General features: G+C 43.9%; 2 protein-coding genes across 7 annotated transcripts; one reads left to right on the top strand and one right to left on the bottom strand.

The window, feature by feature from the left end:
• Positions 1-826: 826 nt before the first annotated feature.
• LOC109773837 (ATP-dependent RNA helicase DEAH13) lies at positions 827-9157 on the bottom strand. Of its 4 annotated transcripts, none has more exons than XM_020332558.4 (13): positions 9015-9157; positions 8861-8946; positions 8603-8758; positions 8418-8492; positions 8292-8341; positions 8144-8204; positions 7639-8058; positions 7333-7545; positions 6981-7211; positions 6455-6568; positions 5211-6371; positions 3615-5112; positions 827-1197 (listed from the first exon to the last, which is right to left on the bottom strand). In XM_020332558.4, exons 2-12 carry the CDS (start codon positions 8930-8932, stop codon positions 3685-3687), a joined length of 3981 nt encoding a protein of 1326 aa, XP_020188147.1. In that variant the 5' UTR covers positions 8933-8946; positions 9015-9157; the 3' UTR covers positions 827-1197; positions 3615-3684. The 4 variants fall into 4 exon arrangements, with proteins under 4 accessions (XP_020188147.1, XP_020188146.1, XP_045085966.1 ...); XM_020332557.3 differs by having other exon boundaries at positions 8861-8939; XM_045230031.2 differs by lacking the exon at positions 8603-8758 and having other exon boundaries at positions 8861-8939; positions 9015-9142.
• Positions 9158-9225: 68 nt separating this feature from the next.
• Positions 9226-15084, top strand: LOC109773838 (nicastrin). Of its 3 annotated transcripts, none has more exons than XM_020332559.4 (16): positions 9226-9452; positions 10163-10276; positions 10407-10524; positions 10743-10816; positions 10905-10981; positions 11179-11256; positions 11337-11408; positions 11528-11601; positions 11746-11878; positions 11955-12026; positions 12288-12407; positions 12755-12826; positions 13354-13494; positions 13619-13703; positions 13786-14224; positions 14539-15084. In XM_020332559.4, the coding sequence occupies exons 1-16, from the start codon at positions 9374-9376 to the stop codon at positions 14801-14803; spliced, it is 2013 nt and encodes a 670-aa protein (XP_020188148.1). In that variant the 5' UTR covers positions 9226-9373; the 3' UTR covers positions 14804-15084. The 3 variants fall into 3 exon arrangements, with proteins under 3 accessions (XP_020188148.1, XP_020188149.1, XP_073358433.1); XM_020332560.4 differs by having other exon boundaries at positions 9260-9452; positions 10166-10276; XM_073502332.1 differs by having other exon boundaries at positions 9297-9452; positions 10387-10524.
• Positions 15085-20990: the final 5906 nt, after the last annotated feature.

The following is a 20990-nucleotide window of genomic DNA, read 5'->3' as shown; positions in this document are numbered from 1 at the left end:
GAGAGCGGCCAAGGGACGACGGCGGGGAACCCAAACCGGCGCACCACCACCACCACAAGCCAACGGAACGCAAGCTCCGTTCAGGCCGCCGGGATGCCACGGTGGATCATGGCTGCGCATGGGGTACTACGACTCGCGCGCCGGTGTGTCATGACCCAGGAGTACGAGTATGCTTCAACAGAAGCTGGAGGAACACCTCCGGATGCAAATGGAGGTCCACGCAGCGCAGAAGCAACAACGCCGGCATGGCGTTCACGCAGCAGCAGCCAGTTGACTGAAGCGAAAATGGGCACACATGTTGAGGAAAGGCGTAGGGCCTATCCATCTACTGCTGTAACATCTCACAAGAAAATTTTGGTGCTGAGCTCAGTCTAAAAGGAGCATAAATCAACAGAAACAAAGCTTCATGCAATACACAAATCAAGTGTTATCAATAATGTAAGCTTAGATAACTGGACAAACACGACACATGGTAAGGTAGTTGAATTGGCAAAGTTCCAGCCTTTTCCCATGCCTAGTGCTAAACTCAACAAGAGAAAATAGGAGCATTACGGCAACAGATGATAGGATAGTAAGCAATCTGACGTCCCAACTTCTACCGACCTCGATCAAACGCAGATCTATGTCGACCGCACGCAGTAGATAACGTGATAAGAAACATTAGTTTCTGCTAACTTCAGAACCTGCATCATCACAGGAAACTAGCAGGTAGTATGAGTTGCTGCAGGTTCTGAAGTTAGCAGAAACTACCTGCCTCACTTCATGCATAATATGAGATCCAAAATGGATCCATGCCCACAAAATGGAGTGGCCACTGACCAGCGCATACAATGGTAGATGATACCTTAAAAGGCTAGGATCGAGTGCATCATCACAGGAAACGGTCGTTAACAGAGGGATCAGATGCTTCGCGGAAGCTCCAACCATCCACTACCTATAAATTACGCACCAGACATGAAAATCTTCTTTCTACTTATATATGCTGAATATGTTAAATAAAAAACAAAACACCCTAAAGCAATCCCCTGTCCTTGGCCAGTCACTGCTTCTGTTTATGTTTGCGATTCAGTTGAGGACAGACAGGTATAGGTGCATGCAGAGAAGTTCTCTGCAATTGTAAGGACGGGAAGACTTTGAGAAAATCTTCTTCTGTCCACCTGTAGTCCAAATGTTTCCCGTTGTCAGAGCATCATCCATCTACAAATACAAGAAAAATAATTATAGTTTACATCACAAGGCAAGAAATAGAAATACTTATGTTCTCTGACGGGCAAAAAGGGTGAAAAGCTTTGAATTATGGTTCAGTAATGCACATACATTTCTATAGTTTTTGCTGCGTAGTAGCTAGCACGTAACAGTTATACGAACAATGAATAAGACCATCATGACTTCAGTAATTTCAACTCAATTTATCACAACAGTTTCCCTACTGCTGCAACAGAAAATAGTAGCTGAACTTCCTTTTTCACCTTTTGCAACAGCTAATTCTGGATCTCATATTATGAATGAAGTGAGGCTGCGATTTATCTATTTGGAGAATGTGTCACATCTTGGAAGGTTCCCAATGAGAAGGACCAACTCTCTGTCAGACTAGATGTTGTGTTCAATGGCCAGAAACACATCAGGTTGGCCTCAAGACAATTGGATAAACATCAGTGGAGTTTAACTCACAACTAACAAATTACATTTCTGAAACTAGCAGTGGAATTCCACATTGTCTCCCCCAGTTTGGCCCCGGCCCCATGAAGCAGATATGTGAGGCCAGTTTTCAATCGCACCCCATGCAGACATGGATAGACACTAATATGTGTCACTTTGTCAAAGTCAGCATGTGACAAGCATATCTTTTGTGCTTTTAAGTCGCGGGATACTAGATTTAGGTGACTAGCACGAAAATAAAGTAGTAAGATTATTACAACAACTGAAACATTGACCATGGTACCACATCCTTGCAAGTGAAATACCAACATCGTTTGCATAAACACTCAAAATAATTGCTTGTAGTAGTGCTCAGTAAGTATTTATATTACAAAACGCTAGTGCCGAATAACAGTTCATTTCTGCACTGAACAATTAAGAATGCAATTCAACTTCTTTTGCTAACTAGCAAATGCCAAAAGAAACAACTTGATGCTGCAGCGCAAGGTAAGCCGTACGGCAAAATATATTCACAGCTTGACAATGACAGATCACTTGTATCAACAGAAAAGAACAGAGTGATTTCATATCCCTTGAGATTTTATTACTTGTGGTGATTTGAGTATAAATAGGTATGGCCATTTTTAAGAATGGGTCATCATTATGTGGGGATATATAGACCAAAGAACAGAGTGATTTCATATCCCTTGAGATTTTATTCTTACTCCTGAATAACTAAGAAAAGAATAAAACTATTAATAAACCTTTTTAAGCCGAATCTATGGTTCGTACTTCGGCCTACCAAATCAGCAAAACAAAGTATCTTTTCTTCCTAAACTCTTGCTTACCGGCATCTATTTAAAAAATTGCAATGCAAAAATCCCTGAGAGATTTTATAGAAGTATGTAATAAACACAGGTACGCAAAACAAAAAAGAATTGTTAACCCCACAGAGAACACAAACAAGTTTGGCCTAAAACACATTCTTTCAAGGTTGATTCTCAAGATGCTTTAATTGAAAAAACTGTACTTTGAGCATGGCTAAAATAGTTTTGGCGGAGAAATTACTTATCAAGACAATAGAATTAATGAATTATTGAAAGCGCCTTAATATGACCCCAGTCCATGTCAACAACAGCAAGCCTTGCGAGTTTCCTTATCAATCGTAGGTGTATCATTGCCTCGCCATCAAGTAACAAGAAATGTCACTGACGGCATAGCACTGCAGAAAAGTTGAGGAGGAGCCTGGGAGAGAAAGGAGGCGAGGAGCCCAGCACCGCCTTGCCGTCGATGAGCTGCTGCTTGATCTTGAAAGGGGGAGGAGGCAGGGAACCCACCACTGGTTTGCCGTACGCGAGATGCTGAAGCCTCAGATGGGGAAGATGCTAGTTGCACAACCCGGGCGCTGGAGCTTGGCAACGGATCTGGACCGCTGTCGCAGTGGTCATCGGCAAGCGAGAGGGACTCGAAGGGGGCTGTAACTCCATTAGGTTTGGGGAATTTCGCGGCTGTGCTGCCACTGCGGAGGAAGAAGAAGGATATTGGCTAGAAAATAACTAGAGTGAGTGTCCTTTTTGCACAGAAGCGTGTAGTTATGCGTACAACTCCCTCCACAAAGATCTGTGCCATTCATTCAATTCCAATCCGATGGCTCATATTAATTTTTTGTATCTTTTCACCAGAGGCCGTGTTTCTATCCTAATCGCTCCCGAAAGATCACCGGCAGGGGCACAAATAACTATATCAACATGGTGGTGATGCAACGAATAAATCTACTTTACATTAAGAGACAAACATCTGCACAGCTAGAGACAAAATGTGCAGGTTCAACAGTGTATATCCTACTTCTTTATCGTTTTCATCATGAGCTATATCAACCTTACTGTTCATTGCATTGAATGCTTCACTGTTACTTTCATATCTATTTCAGTAAATGAAGTAGAGGGCAGTAATAGATGAGTGGCTTCGTAGGTTACCTCATGAAAGCTCCCACCACAAATCAGCTTCCATCAGTCAAGCAATTACAACACAATCTGTTCTAATTGATTACCCTTTAACTTTCTTGAACCTCTTCGGGAAAAGTTCGCGCCCCTCGAGGCGAACTTCTTGGTGCATTTGTTCCCATATTGCTCCAAGCTGGCTCTGATATTTATCCTGGATCCACGCCTGAATCTCGGGATAAAGATAATCTGGGTCAGTATTCCATGCATCTCTTAATGCTGCCCGGCTATATATTGTCTTTTTACTCATCCTGCTAAGAAGATCTCCAACTCTTCTTTGGCTGGCAGGCCCCAGGACAACAGATGGTGACAGAGCCAGGAACTTTTGAACCACCCTTAGACATGGCAAGACATCCCCTTTAAGCAATGCCCATGCAAATATCTGCACCCGACGGGTGGCATCTTTGATGGGTAAACTGTGCAGTGGAAGCTGCCAATTATGTCGAGAAAAGATGGGACTGACATAGCAGTAGACCTGGTCATTCTGAGGCTCATAGTAGGGCTTTGGATCCTCCAGCGGTGCTGAGAAGGTGCAGAGAGAACTAGCATATTTCAAAAGCCATCCTGGCTTTACACTGGTCACACCATACATGTATGATCTCTTTGTATTTAGTAGTTCAGAGTAAACTACATAGTCTGGTGGAATTTGGGCAACAGAAGATGATCGGTTTAGATATATTATATCATTGAGAGCGCAAGATTGATAACGTGCAGCTCGAACCTTTCGATCCTCTTTTGACAATCCAGAGAAAGTGTTGATCTTCTTTGCAACCCTATCAGCCCACCCAGCACATATTCCTTGCCCCAGAATTTCCTCTTCATTCAGCATTGGCTTTTTGTTGGTTTCACTCCCCCAGGCATGTTCAACATCTTGAGAGCCTCCAAAATTCCAAGCAAATTCATCACAAAATTTGCTATAGTTAAATATTAATCGAAGAAGCTGCTTTCTCAATTTTGACATCTCTTCCATTGTTTTCAGGTGAAGCGAGTAGTCTCTGCAGAACTCAACTCGGTTTTTAGAACACTCAAATGACCGTAAAGCATGGGAAATGGTTAAAGCATCACTGCTAGGGATGGAAAAATCTTTCCGTGCTTCTCGAACCATGGCTTTGAGCTTCTTCTGACTCTTCCTTTCATGTCGATCCTTATGTTCTGGATCAGGGCCATCTTCATTTGTTTCTCTATCAGTGTTGCTCTGAACTTGAAAAGGATTGGTATAACTTAAAGCTGATGCAGCAGCAGTTGCATATCCCAATATGAGGTTAGATCTAGCACGTCCTTCCTGACTCTTCAACATTTTAATTATTGTCAAAAGAAGACGAGAATGTCGTGGGCTCATTGGGTATTGTGCCATAGCCTTTCCCATTGATGTAAGTTTTTCTTGGTTATCAACTGCTTCCAATATCTTCAAGCAACGCTGAGCTTCAACCAAACTTTCCTTGTTAGGAGGCGTAGGGAAAGGAAAGTTTTCAACCTGTGATTATTAATATTTTGCATGAAATTTAGCACAAAAGGCAACACATCAGAAAAAGATGATTAATGAAAAAGATAAATGACTTTTAATTACATTACCTTATCAATATTCATAGACTTGAGCATAAGCACAATGCCTTCAACTGGCATTTTCTTGATCTCCGGCTCAGTGAATTCAGGAAATAAATCATCTTTACTGTATGCTGCACCTGAGTAGAGACGGTAACAGTGCCCAGGCCCAGTTCTTCCAGCTCTCCCAGCACGTTGGGATGCTGATGCCTTGCTTATCCACTGTACTTCATAACTTGCCATCCCAGTAGCATGGTCATAGTTCTTAACCTTTTCTTTTCCAGTATCGACCACATATGTTATGCCAGGAATTGTTAAAGATGTTTCTGCAACATTAGTTGCCACAACAACTAATCTTTCCCCTTCGGGAATACCGTGGAATACTCTAAGCTGCTGCGAAGCTGGTAGCATTGCATAAAGTGGTAAAACACGGAGCCTAGCACGCGAAGCAGAAGGACCTGACTTTTCTGCAATTGTAGCATTGCTCGCTTCCTCAGCAGTTTCTGGTTGTCCTGATATAGCTTTAAAGGATGCCTTCAGTACAGATGAACTCTCAGCACCTTTTAAAAATGATAACACTGGCCCATCTTCTTCTGCGGTTTCATGTGCAACAGAATCCTCCTCATCACTGTCAGTATCCATCTCACTCTCTGTTTCAGCATCAGAAGAAGCGACATTTACCTCATCATCCGTTTCATCTTCACCATATGAGGAAAATATGTCATCTTGGTGCTCAGGTTCAGTTCTATCAATATCATATGCTTCAAAAATTTCCTTCTCTTCTATTTCTGGTCTTGAACCATCCTCATCTCCAACCATTTCAGGCTTCTTACCACTTTGCCGCTTGGATGCTCTTTGCAATTTCTTACATAAATAATCCACTTCTCGTTGTCCAGTAACAAATACAAGGATTCCACCTGGTGGTAGACTCTTGTGGATCGACAGAACTTTCTTATAAGCTTGCGCTAAATAATCGTCATGTGTCCTCTTTGCGAAGTGAACTGTTACTGGAAATTGTCGTGTAGGCACCTCTACAGCTGGTGGAATCACATCAAACAATCTTCTGTTTGAAATAAAGTCTTTTAATTGCAAGGTAGCACTCATCAGGACCACTTTCAACTGACTAACCATATCTGCCGGGTCAATCTTCATCCCAGAGCGTATTTGTTTCTGTTGGTCTGCGTACACAAACTTTCATATGCACAGAAGTTAGCAATGCCTGTATGTTTTACCTTTCATCAAAATGAAGATGAAGTAAGCTCTTGAGTTTCTACCTTGCGTGCCTTTATAACTCTAGAAAGCATCCCAATAAGTATATCTGTGTTCAAACTCCTTTCATGTGCCTCGTCCAAGATGATCACCGAATAGTGCTTCAACAGAAAGTCACTCTGCAGAAGACCACTAAGCCATCTGATAAGGAGTTTCAATCTTTATTACAGACACAGCTTCAATTAAAGCGATGCATATGAATTTCAGAACAGCAAATGACTTGTTTTACAGAAAAAATGTGCAAATTATAAAATTACGGAAGACAACTGATTGTGAACGGTACAGTTAGGGAAGACAACTAAATGAGCGATCAGACTTAACCAAAGTTTAAACCTCGCTAAAGTTATTTATAAATTTGAGTCATCTCATCTGCAGTTATGGCTTTTGATGCATTTCAGGTTGTGGAATAATAATTTAGCACCAGTTATCAGTTTATTACAACAAACACGAAACTTTAATGAAGACATGATATTGAATAGAGTAATAAATAGACTGATAGAAGTAACAAGGAAAAGCAAACAGATGCACAACCTGGACCTCTCGTAGCAAAATGCCATCTGTCATGAACTTGATGGAGCAATTATTTCCCACCTTTTTGTCATGTCTAACTTGAAAACCAACCTCCTTTCCTAGCTTAAGTCCTAACTCATAAGATACCCTCTTGGATGTGGCAAGAACAGCAACACGCCGTGGCTGGGTGATACCAATCATCCCTTTTCTATCAGCTCGATTGCTTGTGCCAAAGCCGGCTTCATATAAGAACTGCAGAACAAATAGCATAGAGAGCAATAAAAAACTTGGCAGATTCTTAATACAAGCCTATAGGATCAGAACTCCTAGTTTAAACCAATGTTTAAGAGGTGCCATGTGTAAGCACACTCACCTGAGGGACCTGGGTAGTTTTACCACAGCCCGTTTCTCCGCACAGAATTACCACTGAATTTTCATAGATAGCTTCCATTATTTCCTGCTCCATCATTATTATTGGGAGATCCCTCCTCGCCTTCTCAACCTCATGTGGTCTTGACACATGCACAACAATGGGAGAATTGAAGCACTCCTGTACAGCGGCTTCACCTTGTTGTGGCTCTTTATCCTAACAAAAACAACAGAAGGATAATAATTCAGTTAAGTCAGAACATGGCACCAGCTTTCTGAGACGAATATATTTCAGATGCGGACCAGTCACCTGCATATCAATCTCTACACCAGAGCAACTTGGCACAGATGAACGCACTTTCGGATGTACCAAAATGTCATCATCATCATTAGTCTTTTCAGTTTTTTGTTTCAGAATGCTCTGATGTGCCAAAATGTCAGCGTCATCATTAGTCTCTTCAGTTTTCTGATCCAGAATGCTCACACCAATACCAATGTTAGGCTTCACTGCGTCACTCTCATGATTCTTTCGTTCACTACCAGGATGACAAAGTTTCGCGGCCTGAACTAACTTCACTGGGCAAGCTTCCGGCGCAGCTTCACTGTTTTCAGGAACTGGAACTCCTTTCTGATCAGAGTTTTTCTTGAATAGCGAAAGTTCTTCAGGGACATCTAAACCAGCCTTGGATAACTGCATGGCGCGCCTACGTTTTTCTTTCATAGTCGCAGCCTGCAGTGCAACAAAATACCATGAGGAAAATAATCCAGCAATGCGAAAGGAACTAATCCAGGTGTTGCAGATAGAGCCACCGTACTTGACCAATAGACCCTGAAGTGTGCAGCAGTGAGTATGCCTCATCAGCGATCCTGTGCTTCCTATTGTGCAGGGCGATTGTCATACACAGTCGTCAGAAAGAAATACAAACCACCACAGAAAATAGACATCACAAGTTGAAGACATACTGCAAAGTCTCGATGCTTTGAGCTTGCATCGCCTTCTTCTGTTTGTCCTCCTGCGAACAGTCAGACCGGCATCAATATATGCTGATACAAACACCAAAGCTGACTAGCAACAGAAGAAGTCCCAACCTCCAATTTCTGCAGCTTTTTCAGCTGAGTCTTGCTCATCTTAGCATCTTCCTTGGTCTTATTCTTCTTGCCATCCTAGCAATCCAGAAAACAGAGGTTCACACAATCATATACGTACTAGCATCTGGTCAGAAGGGAAACCAAGGCACGTGGGGCAGATAAAATGCACCCATTATTATTATTACCTTGCCTTTCCCTTGCGATTTGTTCTTGCTCTTGCAGGGCAAAATCAGCGCGTTGCTATCAACAGAAGAAGTCCCAACCTCCAATTTCTGCAGCTTTTTAAGCTGAGTCTTCTTGCTCATCTTAGCATCTTCCTTGGTCTTGTTCTTCTTGCCATCCTGGCAATCCAGAAAACAGAGGTTCACACAATCATATACTAGCATCTGGTCAGAAGGGAAACCAAGACACGTGGGCAGATAAAGTGTACTACCCATTATTACCTTGCCTTTCCCTTGCGGTTTGTTCTTCCTCTTGCAGGGCAAGATCGGCGCGTTGCTATCCTCCTCCTCCATGCTCGAACTGCGACCTGAGATAAGCGTCACAAACCGCGGATACAGCGCGACACGTATGCGAGTAAGGCGGCCGGAAACTCACACTGCAGCTGCCGCCGCCGACGTCTGCCGCGTGGAGATTGGAGCTTGGCCGCGGCACGCCGGAGGGCGGACTCCGGGCAGGTAGGCCGAGAGGGGCGACGGAGGAGAGCAACAGGGGATGGCGGCGCCGGCGCGGGTGTGGCGCTTGGCTTGGCTAGGGCGTAGGGCCGTGTTGGGCTTAAGTGTCGCGGAGGCAAGAATAAGATGAAAACGGCCACATAACGGCCCACTAGCCCACGAACCTTTCTCTCTAGCCAAGTGGTCTCTTCCGCCTTCCGGTTCCGGTCAGAGACGAGACGACGACGGCCTCTGCCTCTGCCTCGTCCGCTCCCCGAGCCTCAGATCGCCGCCGCGTCCGCCATGGCGGCCGGCTCCGCGGCTACCCTCCTCGCGGCCGTCGCCTGCGCCGTCCTCGTGCTCCTCGCCCCCGCCGTCTCCGGTGAGTTGGTCCTCCGTACCCCTCGCCCCATCCAAAACCCTCGTTCTCGAAGCAAAAGCAAAAGTAATCCTCGCCTAGTTCGCCGTGCTTGTTTTATGTAAGAATTGAGTCCAGTCGAGGCGATCTCACGCTTCCTTGGAGCCTTCCGTTCGGTGCTGCTAAGCTTCTCGGGTGAATTCGCGTAGGGATTAGGTCGTCCGTCTCAACCTGTAGGTGAACCAAGTAGTGGGCCTTGTTAGCTACTACTTGTAAGCTTTGGCAAGCTGCTGATGTGCTCATTAACTGATTGGTAGTTGCTTCGATATGTGTCCGTGGCTTGTGCTATCTCAGTTCTAGAAGTTCTGCTATTGCTAGACTACACTAGAACCACACCCACACTTCACATTTGTAAGAAAAATGCATCATGGTGCCTTACAACTACGAATGTTTGAGTTTGGTGTTGAATTGCATATCCTAATTCTGATATTGAGTTGGCGGAATGAGATTGTGTGCTGTTATGACAGATGATTTGGTTACAAAACTAGTATGGTTGCTTTTACATGCTTGCATACTTTTTTTGCTCGTGCCATGTGCTTGCATAGCTTGGAGATAGATTTGCAAGACAGTGTCACAAGTTCTGGCTTCTCTATAGCTAGTACCTGTGTTAATTTTTTTTTCTCCTCACTTGATGTACTGTAGCAGAGGTTCATGTTGCCTTTATGTTTCTCTAGGAGATGCTGCTACACTGGAATCTGTTCCAGATCTTGTGAAGGCAATGTATGTAAACATTGAAAGCTTCCCTTGTGTCAGGCTGCTGAATCTTTCTGGTGAAATCGGCTGCTCTAGTGAGTATCTTTGTTTCCCCTAATACTGTATGCTTATAGAATGGATTTGATGTTCTGTGACCATAACAATCTTCAACAAGTCTGTGTTGTGAAGTGTAATTGGTTCTCAGTGTCTCTTTTATGTGATCAGATCCTGGGCACGGCCTGGTTATTGCACCGATTGTAAGATTCAAAAACAGCGATGACCAGTTGGCTCAACCATCTGCAGTTCTTCTTCCCTTGGATCAGATGCCAGCTTTCTTTCTGAGGTATAAGATCAGATTGTTGAAATCCTGTATTTAGGTAATTGCAGATGTTTTTATAGTGTTTGTGCATGCCAGTGAAAAATGAAGTTTTCGTGTCTCTTCCTTGATGGGACAACAGAGATTCTGAAGTTACATAATATTTGTGATTGTCTTTCATAGCTGCATTGCACTTGACACGTTGAGAGATGGTAACATTTGGTAGTTTGTATGTTCTTGTGCAGGGTATCCAATGATCCAGAACTTTACCATAAGGTTGCCGGTGTACTGGTTGAATCAAATGGTGACAAGTTACTAGGTCAGTGGAAATATCTCCCTGTTTTTCGTGTGCTCTTTGTATGTCTTGTTGTCTTATCACCAAGAAAATGTTCTGTTTCTGACTGTAGAGTTGTCACCGGATAGAAAATTTCCACAAGAGGATTTTGCACCATACTCAAATGTCAGCCATGATTGGAATCCTTCTGTAAGTTTTTAGGTTTTATTGGAATGCTACCACCCTTCAAGAGTTTTCTTTTTCTTTTTTCGAAAAGTAGATTAACCCTTCAAGTGTTAAACGTGCTGTTCAGTTCAAAATAGTTAAATGTGTAGTACCCCTTTAATGCAAAAGCTTTTATTGTGCTTCCAGTATACCTCTGTTAACGGTACAGTTTTACCTTGTAGGGGTCAGGTATTATGTGGAACAGATATGATTTTCCCGTGTTTCTACTTTCAGAGGAGAGCACACAGACTCTGCGAAAGGTATTCCATCTGCTTTTATTCAGTTCAAAATTAACCAAAAGTTACAAGCCTATATAATTGGTCATTGCTGTTGATAACAGATTGCGGACAAGAATGAGAAGTCTAGCAATGGATATCAAGCAAATGTAGCGGAATTTGACCTTGTTATGCAGGTTCGGAGTTTTTTCTGGCCATTTCTCTTTACTTCTATCAGTACATGTTTATTTATCGATAATAGGAGTATTGTCAGTGATGCATGTATTGTATACTTCTAAAATTGCATGAACCACAGACGACTAAAGCTGAAACAAATGGTTCAGAGTCCTGCCTCAAAGAGCAGTCGTGCTTGCCCTTAGGAGGACAGAGGTCAGCACTTCCTTTCTTGCATAAGGCATCCTGCTCTTACGTTCACAATATTATGCATATAGTAGAGTTCCAAGATGTCTACCTCACATGTTGTTTTATCTTTCTTTTTTACGTCAACTTATGATCCTCGTGTTTGAAGGGCAGTGTATGGGCTTCGTTACCACCAATGAGCAATGCATCAGCAGAGCATCAGAAACCAATAATAATGGTTGTTGCATCCCAGGATTCTGCATCGTTCTTTAGGGACCGTAGTCTGGGTGCTGATTCTCCCATATCAGTAAGTAGTAGAGACACATGATTGTCTTGTTTGTATTTCTTATTTGCATTACACAATAATATTAAATTTTACACAGGGATTGATTGCTTTGCTCACTGCTGTTGATGCTCTTTCTCACCTTCATGATCTAGGCAAACTCAAGAAACAGGTACTGTATGACCGAAAATTGCTTTATTACTTGGTTCCATGTTATCACCGGTGTCCTGTACATCTCATCCGCCTATTTATATTCTTTGCTATATTGAGGGCATGCAGCTTTTGGTATCTTCCTCTACATTCTTAGTTATGCATTGAATCAGTAGATTCAATGTGTTTGACATCAGATTAGGAACAAATTTGTAGTGAACTGGTGATTGGCTCCTAAGCCATCATGGTTCTTGTTCCTAACATCATCCCATATGTATTGCAGCTTGTATTTGCTGCTTTTGATGGTGAAGCATGGGGTTATCTTGGTAGCAGAAAATTCTTACAAGAACTGGATGAAGGTGATGATTCTGTGAATGGCATTAACAGCTCAATGATTGAGCAGGTGAGTACCTGATTTGATGGCACTAGCAATTGCATCATCAAACTATGATATATGTTTCCATATAGACGAGTTTTCCTAGGGACATCTTTTTCGTATAAACTATGATATATGCTTGCACCGTCTATATGTTTCCTTATAGATGAGTTTTCCTAGAGACATCTTTTTCACTCTTCATGCATTTCTGCATATTTTTGTTTATGGGATATAATGAATTTACATTCATGGATTTATATGTTTTAAGTCTCTTGAGTGCTATACTGCATTACTGCTATATCTTTCTGTTATTTCACAATTCTCTACCTATCATGCTTAATTTTTGTAACAAGCTGTTTGTGAACATAATTCAGGTACTGGAGATTGGTTCGGTTGGCAAGGGCATAAGCCAAGGAGATACATTATTTTATGCACATGCTTCAAGGGTAATGATTCTTTGAATCACGCATGACGCAAATTAATATATTGCTTGGTAGTATGGTGATATTTTAGCTCACCCATATTGGCCGTAGAGATTATAACTATATTTTTCTTGCTAATTGTTCTTGACATATTATGCAAACTGGTTTTCTAGATTCATGGTGGTGTTGTAGTGGTAAAAACTCATCTTGTAGTTGTTAAAATGTTTGATAAACGAATGCCTCTTTTGAGATACATGAGATCCGTGGGGCGTTGCTGTGCATGGCTTTTTTTGCCTGTGATCCTTGTACTGTATTGTTTGAACAATATTTGTCAAATTTGTACTGAATATGTTTCTAAACATTACTTTATGAAGATATTTAGCTGTGAAGAGATCTGTCAGAGTAATTGTTGTTTCTTGAGTACAACACACTGGGAGTCCAATTGATAGCTGTGCTTGTACCTGTAATTGGGGTTTTATTTTTGAATTTGGGGGATAGAAACAATAAGAAAAAAGTTCCATCTTGTTCATATGTATCTTCTGCTTGTACAGAATTCATCAATTTCAAAGAAGATTTTAGATGGTCTCCAAAGTGGCAGTGATTCACTTGGCTCTGATAATGTCAAAGTAAAACCAGCAGCTTCATCAAACCCTGGTGTACCACCATCTTCATTGATGTCATTCATGAGAAAGGTAATAGCCATTGGTTTCATTAAACCCTGGGAATTTAACTTTCCAAATCTGATCTTTTTTTCCATGCTATTCTCTTTGAAGACTGTTGTGTCATAGTCTGTTTTCTGTTGACCCATCCATGCAGAATACATCAACTTCTGGAGTTGTGTTAGAGGACTTCGATTCCCAGTTTTCCAATAGATTTTATCACAGCCATTTGGACAGCCCTGGTAAGTTGACCGTTCATAGATGTGCCCATTTGTCTCACCAAAGGTAGTTATGAATCTGTAATGTTTTTCTTTTTTCCTACAGCAAACATCAATTCCTCATCAATAGCAGCAGCTGCTGCTTTGGTTGCGAGGTCATTGTACATTCTTGCTACTGGTGATATGACCGTCGATCTCATGACACTGAACACTATAAAAGTGAACGTTACACTGGTAGAAGAATTGATTGGATGTCTACTGACCTGTGATCCCGGTCTTTCTTGTGGCATCGCGAAGAGCTTCATTTCTCCAAGCAATGCCTGCCCGAGTCACTATGTTGGTGTTTTCCAGGACTCACCTTCTAGCACGCAGTTTCCTTCATATGCAGATGATACCTCCCGGTTCATATGGAACTTCTTGGCAGACAGAACTTCTACTTTGGCAAGCAACGTAAGCTCTTGTACTGTGAAGTGCAACAACGAAAGTGAAGTATGCGTAGGGGGAGAAGTGGAGGGTGGAGGCCGGTGCGTTGTATCGACAACAAGGTAAAATTTTCTTTTGTGTCACACATGTCCCTTCCAAAATGTGGAAATCAAATCAGCGCTGTGTGTTGATACATTAGCAGTTTAGTGATCATTAGGCGAAAACTTATAAACTGATGAAGTAAGGCGTCTATAATGCACCTAGTTTTGTGCATCGTGCTCGGCTGCTACGGAAGAACAAGCTATGATACCGAATTACTCTCATTTTACTTGCTTGTGTTAGTTATCGACCATGTAGTTTCAACCTTATGTCATTCTTATTTTGTCAACATGTTGTTTGCTTGTCTGAATTGCTGTACTTTTGGTCGCTTGTTTAGGTACGTTCCTGCCTATTCAACCAGGCTGAAGTTCGAGGACAACGCCTGGCACGTTCTTCCGGCAAACTCTTCTGACCCCATGGGTGCAGCGGACCCCGTATGGACCGAGAGCTACTGGAACACCATCAGCCTGAGGGTCTACGCGGTGCAGTCCACGACCTCCGACAGGCTCATCCTTCTCGCCGGGCTCGCCGTCACCGCGGCGTCGTATCTCGGGGTGGTCGTCGGCAGAGCATACATCTCGAAGATCACGAAGCGAGACTGAAAACATGACAGCGTGTATCATATAGAACTGACTTGGCAACTTTGTAGGGATGGACCGAGTATGGATGTAATTCTTGAGCGTAGCGATGCAGACTTCCACCAGAGCATATCAATATGTATGTGGCCTGGGTGGGTTGCCGTGCGGATTGTTGTTGGTAGGTACTGTAGATGCTTTGGTAATGTGCTTCGAGCAGGCTACTTGCGTGTGCATAGTGGACGACAAGTGCATCATGTTGCGGTTTTTGTTGTGCACGTCTTCCGTGCGAGTAAGACTTTGCCCAATCGTTGTCTTGTCTCGATGAGATCATGGATGAGATGGTTTGCTGAAACCGAATGCCTCGTGTGTGGAGTTCTTATCCGGCACCGACCCTCGGATTCGCCATGTGCGTGCAAGGCGCAACATGCTTCGTGGGTTGGTTAAGACTTGAGAGTGATAATCATGCGGAGTCGAGCTGCTTTTAGATGATGGCGAGCCAACTAGCCAGAAATTCAAACCTGATTTTACTAGTCGAAGGCACGTGCTTTGCACGTGTGCATTCTTAATTAGAAATTTGCATACAAGAAGAAAAATTTAAATACAAATGAAGCACTTTTTATATGGAGTTTTAACTTCACAACCTCTTGCCGAGTTACAATGTTCATGAACAAATTTGATTTTCTTTTATTTTCAAAACATGTAAAGAGTAATTTTGGTTAAACACTGACTTGACAAACTTGTTGTTAATACTCTCAAAACGTTAAATCACATCACGGGATCAAAAATATATATTTTTTCAAAAAAATAATCATCTCCATGCATTCTACATCACTTGGACGTAGATGGAATACAATGCATTCTACACCATGCATATTCAATATTTTTGCGAAAAAATGGGTATGTATCAGTCCATATATACATATACATGTAAATGAATGGTAGCATCATAAAATTCATGCAACAACGTGAGAACAGCCGTTCCGCTCGACTTTTTCTTTACCTTTTGTTATTTGCAGAAAAATGAGTATGTATCAGTCAATATATACATATACATGTAAATGAATGGTATCACCATAAAATTCATGCAAAAACGTGAGAACGGCTGTTCCGCTCAACCTTCTGTTTTTTTACTGTTTTTTTTAGAAACACATTTTGATTATATTTTTCCTCAAAAAAAAAACCTTTTGATTTTATTTGAGAGGTATCTGCTCGACCTTTTTTTTTGAGAAATACCGCTAGTTACGTCCTGCCTTACCACCTAGGCTAAAATATGGTTTGGGCTGACAATTGGCTATACGCACACGGGCCTTGAAGCTTGCCACTGGGCCAACTGTATGGAGCCCCACTCAGAAACGTCAACATCAGATTAGCTCCCTCGCATTGGCTGTCGAGCGAGTTCCCTGGAAAAAAAACACAATCGAGCGGAGCGCCACCGCGCTGCCGCCCCTTCTCCCGTGTCTCTGCCCCCCACCCCCAAGGGCATCCGGCAGGCGCAATGCACGACCCGGCCATCCCGCAGTTGTAGTTGCAGGCACAGTGCACGACCTAGCCATCCCGCTGCTGGACTGCCATGCCGCCGGCGCTGTGCACGACCCGGCCATCCCACAGTTGCGCTCGCCTAGCCAGTCGTTATCAGGAAGCACGGCGGCACCAAAATCTGGCAGCCACGGTCGCACACGCTGGGAGGTGGCACACTCCACACCTCCACGGCTCCGACGCACTGGCGCAGGAGATACATGTGAAGCCTGGAGCGTACCGTTGGTTGTGGAGTCCTCTAGAAGGGCGACTCGTTTTCAGGTTTGGCGGGAACAACTTGGGTGGCGAATCCAAGTGACAGGAGCCGTTCGATTTAATAGAGTTGACGGCTATAGATGAATCTACTCTGGAAGTTACGGGAAAAAGAAGAGAGAAGAAGGTAGATTCAAATATTTAAAAAAATGTGTACTATAGTAGTAGAGATATAGTAGTAGAGATTAAGCAGCGAGGTGAGCCGTTACCTGTCAGATCTGAAATTCCGCTGTGTTCGTTCGCGAGGCGGCCGTGCCAGCTCGGGACAACGAAGCTCTCGATCCGGCGTGACGCGTCCACAACAAACAAGTACTCAGTATCCTTCGCGAAGCAAGTTTCAATCCGACCACTATCAAAAAAAAAAGTTTCAATCCGACCATGAATCCCGGTCAGGAGCCAACTCCTCTATACCCTATTTATTTGCCCTACCCAATCAACTGGCATATTACGTCTTCTACGATCCTAATCAATGGCATCGCCGTCACTGTGGCCGGAAAAGCTCCTCGGTCCCATCATCGCCGGCCTCCGCGTGACGTGCCCAAGCGTTCCCTCGCCGCCGCCGCCGTGGTCCGAACTCCCACCCGAGCTCCTAGGCCTCATCGTCGCCTGACTCCCGGACCCGGCCGACCGCGCCCGCTTCAGCTGCGTGTGCCGTTCCTGGCGCTCGGCCCCCTACCCCGACACACGGCAGCTACCGTGGGTCGACGCGGTGTGCCGTTCCTGGTACTCCGTTTCGTCTCCCGGAACGCTGCTACCTTCGATCAGCGTTGACCGCTTACCAATATTGTCACCCCCGACCTCCCAACGCCAGCCACCACCATGGCGCCATATCTGGCGCTCGCTCTTCTCCCCGCGGCGGCAACATCCGTGGGTCGTGCTCCCGGGCGGCTTCTTCCTCGAAGACCTCCCTTCGGAGTTATCCGACGTCTGGCCGGAACCTATTGCCTCCTTCCCCGAGAACCTGCGGTGCGTCGGCTCCACCGGCAGCTGGCTCGCCCTCGACCGGACGGCCGGCGAGGGGAGGCATGCCTACTTCTTGCACAATCCTTTCTCTAGGGCAACCGTGCCGCTCCCGGAGCTGGACGCCGTTGTGGGAGATGTCTCCGAGTTGTTCACGATCCGCAAGGTGCTCATGCGGTCGACCCCTGATGACCTCATCGTGGTTATGACCAACAACAGGGATCTCCCTATATTTTCGGTGCAGCGAGGGAAAGGTGTGTTGTTGCCACAGCTGGAAACAGCTCCCGTGGACTTGGGCACCATCGTCGACATTGCCTTTCTTGGAGATAAACTCTATGGACTCACCATGGACAGCCTTGTCTCCCTCCCCATCACCTTTGATGATGTCCACGACATACCCATGGCTACTAGTATTGAGCAGGTCATCTGGAGCGACATTGATTATGCCGATGTAGTAGGCAATAATGACGACGAGGACGATAACAACACAGACGATGAGGGTGACAAGAAAAACATTGGCGAGGTTGAGAATGGTAATGATGAGCTTCTTCTTAGCGAAGAGGACAAAGCCGAACAGCGTAATCACATCAAATTGATGTTAAAAGCTAGGGATGGCAAGGTAGGCCCCGGCTTCCGGTGTGAAGCCGACTATATGATCTTTCGGTACTTGGTCGAGTCATATGGGAAGCTTTTCATGGTGATTCGAGAAGCGGATAGCGTGAGATTCACTTACAAGGTGGAGCTTCTCGTGCTCGATGTCAATGCACCTGCATGGCTTCCGGTCTCCGGCGGTGGGCTAGGTGGCCATACGCTTTTTATCAGCAAACCCTTCAGCAAGTCTGTTTTAGCTCGTGGGGAGGTAGAACCAGACGCTATTTATTTTACTGATTTTGGTGGTGAAGTCTTTTGCATGAAATCCTCACAGGCGAGACACATTGGTCATTTTCGGAGGGAGAGATTTCTTGACTTCAATACCACAACGTGGATCTTTCCTCCACACTAAACCAGTTTATGCATTAAGGGCGAACCAAGTGTAGCTCATAAGGTTAAGTTTCTTGTGGTGAACCAGCCCACCAAGGCACAAGTCCTAGACTTGGCACTGATGCTCGCATTTTTCTAGATTTATTTTAGACTTTTCGGTGATATTCGTTCATTGAGAGAAGACATTCCATTCGACTATGAAGTGTCTCTGGCGACTTTGTCAATCTCAAGATGTTTTGCCGGCTTAATATCTCGGAGGTGCTCATAGGGTTAGGTGTGTGTGTGTGTTCATAAGTGAGTGTATGTGCATGTATGTGAGCATTTGCGTGATTTTTTTGTGTTAAACAAACTTTATGTATTAGGTATCTTTTGCTTTAGAAAAACCATATTTGCCTCATTAGGTACATGCAGAGTTATGAGTAGTGGATGCTGATTTATTTTTAGGGTGTAAGTGTGTCACCGGAATTCAACTGTGTGCCTTTTGTCTATTACAATTGTGTCAAATATAGTTTACTCTTTATATTATGGCTCGAACGTTGGATACAACTAAGTATAATATTGTGATAGTTTTTTTGTCATACACTCCTATAAAAGTGAATGTTACGTTGGTAGAAGAATTGATTGGATGTCTACTGACCTGTGACCCTTGTCTTTCTTGTGGCATCGCGAAGAGCTTCATTTCTTCAAGCAATTCCTGCCCAGGTATTTTGCATTTTCCAGGATTCAACTTCTAGCACGCAGTTTCCTGCATACGCAGATGATACCTCGCGGCTCATATGGAACTTCTTGGCAGACAGAACTTCTACATGGCAGGCAACGTAAGCTCTTGTACTGGAAAGTGCAGAAAATAACATGTCAAAATAATAATAAAGGAAAGTGCAGCAACGAAAGTGAAGTATGCGTAGGGGGAGAGGTGGAGGGTGGAGGCAAGTGTGTTGTATCAACAATCAGGTAAATTTCTTTGGTGGTGCACATAACCCTTCAGAAATGTGGAAATCAAATGATTGATGTTTGGTATTCTTTGTTGTTACGTTAGCAGTTTACTAAGCATTAAATGATGATTTATAAACTGATGAACTAAAGCATCTACTCTCTCCGTTCCTAAATATAAGTCTTTTTAGAGGTTTCAAGTGGATTACAACATACAGATGCATATAGACAATTTTCTGAGTGTAGATTCACTCATTTTGCTCCGTATGCAGTCTGTTGTTAGAATCTTTAAAAAGACTTATATTTGGGAACAGAGGGAGTATAATGCAGCTAGTTTTGTATATCACCCTCAGCTACTAGTGAAGAACAAGCCAGGATACCTATATTGCTCTCTTTTTTTTTGACCATTTAGTTTAACCACATGCCATTCTTGTTTGAGCAATATGTTGTTTCCTTCTTACGAGTTACGACCTCCGTACCAAATATAAGATGTTTTTGCAGGCTATAAACTAGTCTAAAAACGTCTTATATCTTGATACGGAGGTACTATTTACTTGTCTGAAATGTGGTACTTTTGGTCGCTTGTTTTAGGTATGTTCTTCCAGCAAACTCCTCGGACCCTATGGGTGCCGCGGACCCCGTATGGACCGAGAGCTACTGGAACACCATCGGTCTGAGGGTCTACGCGGTGCAGTGCACGACCTCCGACAGGCTCATCCTTCTCACCGGGCTTGCCGTCACCGCGGCATCGTACCTCCAGGTGGTCATCGGCCGAGCGTACATCTCGAAGATCACAAAACGAGACTGAATCGAGACAGCGTGTAACATAGAACTTGTGTGTGTGTGTGTGTGTGTGTGCGTGCGCGTGCGCGTGTGCTAGACATGCGGACTGCATTTGTGGAGATGAGTACCGCCAGTGTGTGCGTGCGTGCTAGACATGTGGACTGCATTCAGTGGTAGTTTTTGTTGTGCACTCTTTCTTGCGACTTTACGGGTGATACCCAAAGCCGGAGTGGCACCACCTATCCACCACGGCAACCATGCGGCGAATTCACGACCAGATTAACACAAGATGGAGGAAGGGGGCCATATCTCTGCTGCTCCTTACTCCTTCTGTTCGGAATTACTTGTCGCGAAAATGGATGTACCTAGACGTATTTTAGTTCTAGATACATCAATTTCCGAGACAAGTAATTCCGAACGGAGGGAGTACCTGCTGGCAGATATGGCAGGAGCGGAAAAATGCACCTTTCAAAAAAAAACTGCCGTCTAAGAGGGACATTATCCGGAGAATCACCGACTCAATTCAGTTATGGAGGTTGACCGCCAGATGTATGGAGAGCCCCTTTCGGAGAACCGCCATGGGAGATTAGTTATAGACACGGTGAGGAGAGCCGATATGGCAATCCTCCCAAAGCCCCTTGGGCCAGTTTTGTTTTTCGGTTGTTCTTAACTCAATCCTAGGATCCACCTCATTTTGTATTCTCGTTGCTCTCTGCTAATGATCATGCAAGGCCAACAATTGCTGGATCTTTCAAAAAACATGTCATTA

The sequence above is a fragment of the Aegilops tauschii genome, chromosome 6 (assembly GCF_002575655.3).
Source record: "Aegilops tauschii subsp. strangulata cultivar AL8/78 chromosome 6, Aet v6.0, whole genome shotgun sequence".
In the NCBI taxonomy this organism is placed as follows: Eukaryota; Viridiplantae; Streptophyta; class Magnoliopsida; order Poales; family Poaceae; genus Aegilops; species Aegilops tauschii.
This window is presented reverse-complemented; position numbering and strand designations above follow the sequence as displayed.

Excerpts from the sequence above, each read along its gene's own strand:
- LOC109773837 (XM_020332558.4), bottom strand. The coding sequence starts at position 8,932 with ATGGAGGAGGAGGATAGCAACGCGCCGATCTTGCCCTGCAAGAGGAAG. Across the intron at positions 8,759-8,860 it reads AACCGCAAGGGAAAGGCAAG|GATGGCAAGAAGAACAAGAC; the intron begins GTAATAATGGGT and ends CTGGATTGCCAG. Across the intron at positions 5,113-5,210 it reads AGTCTATGAATATTGATAAG|GTTGAAAACTTTCCTTTCCC; the intron begins GTAATGTAATTA and ends TAATAATCACAG.
- LOC109773838 (XM_020332559.4), top strand. The coding sequence starts at position 9,374 with ATGGCGGCCGGCTCCGCGGCTACCCTCCTCGCGGCCGTCGCCTGCGCC. Across the intron at positions 11,602-11,745 it reads TTGCCCTTAGGAGGACAGAG|TGTATGGGCTTCGTTACCAC; the intron begins GTCAGCACTTCC and ends TTTGAAGGGCAG. Across the intron at positions 12,408-12,754 it reads ACAGCTCAATGATTGAGCAG|GTACTGGAGATTGGTTCGGT; the intron begins GTGAGTACCTGA and ends AACATAATTCAG.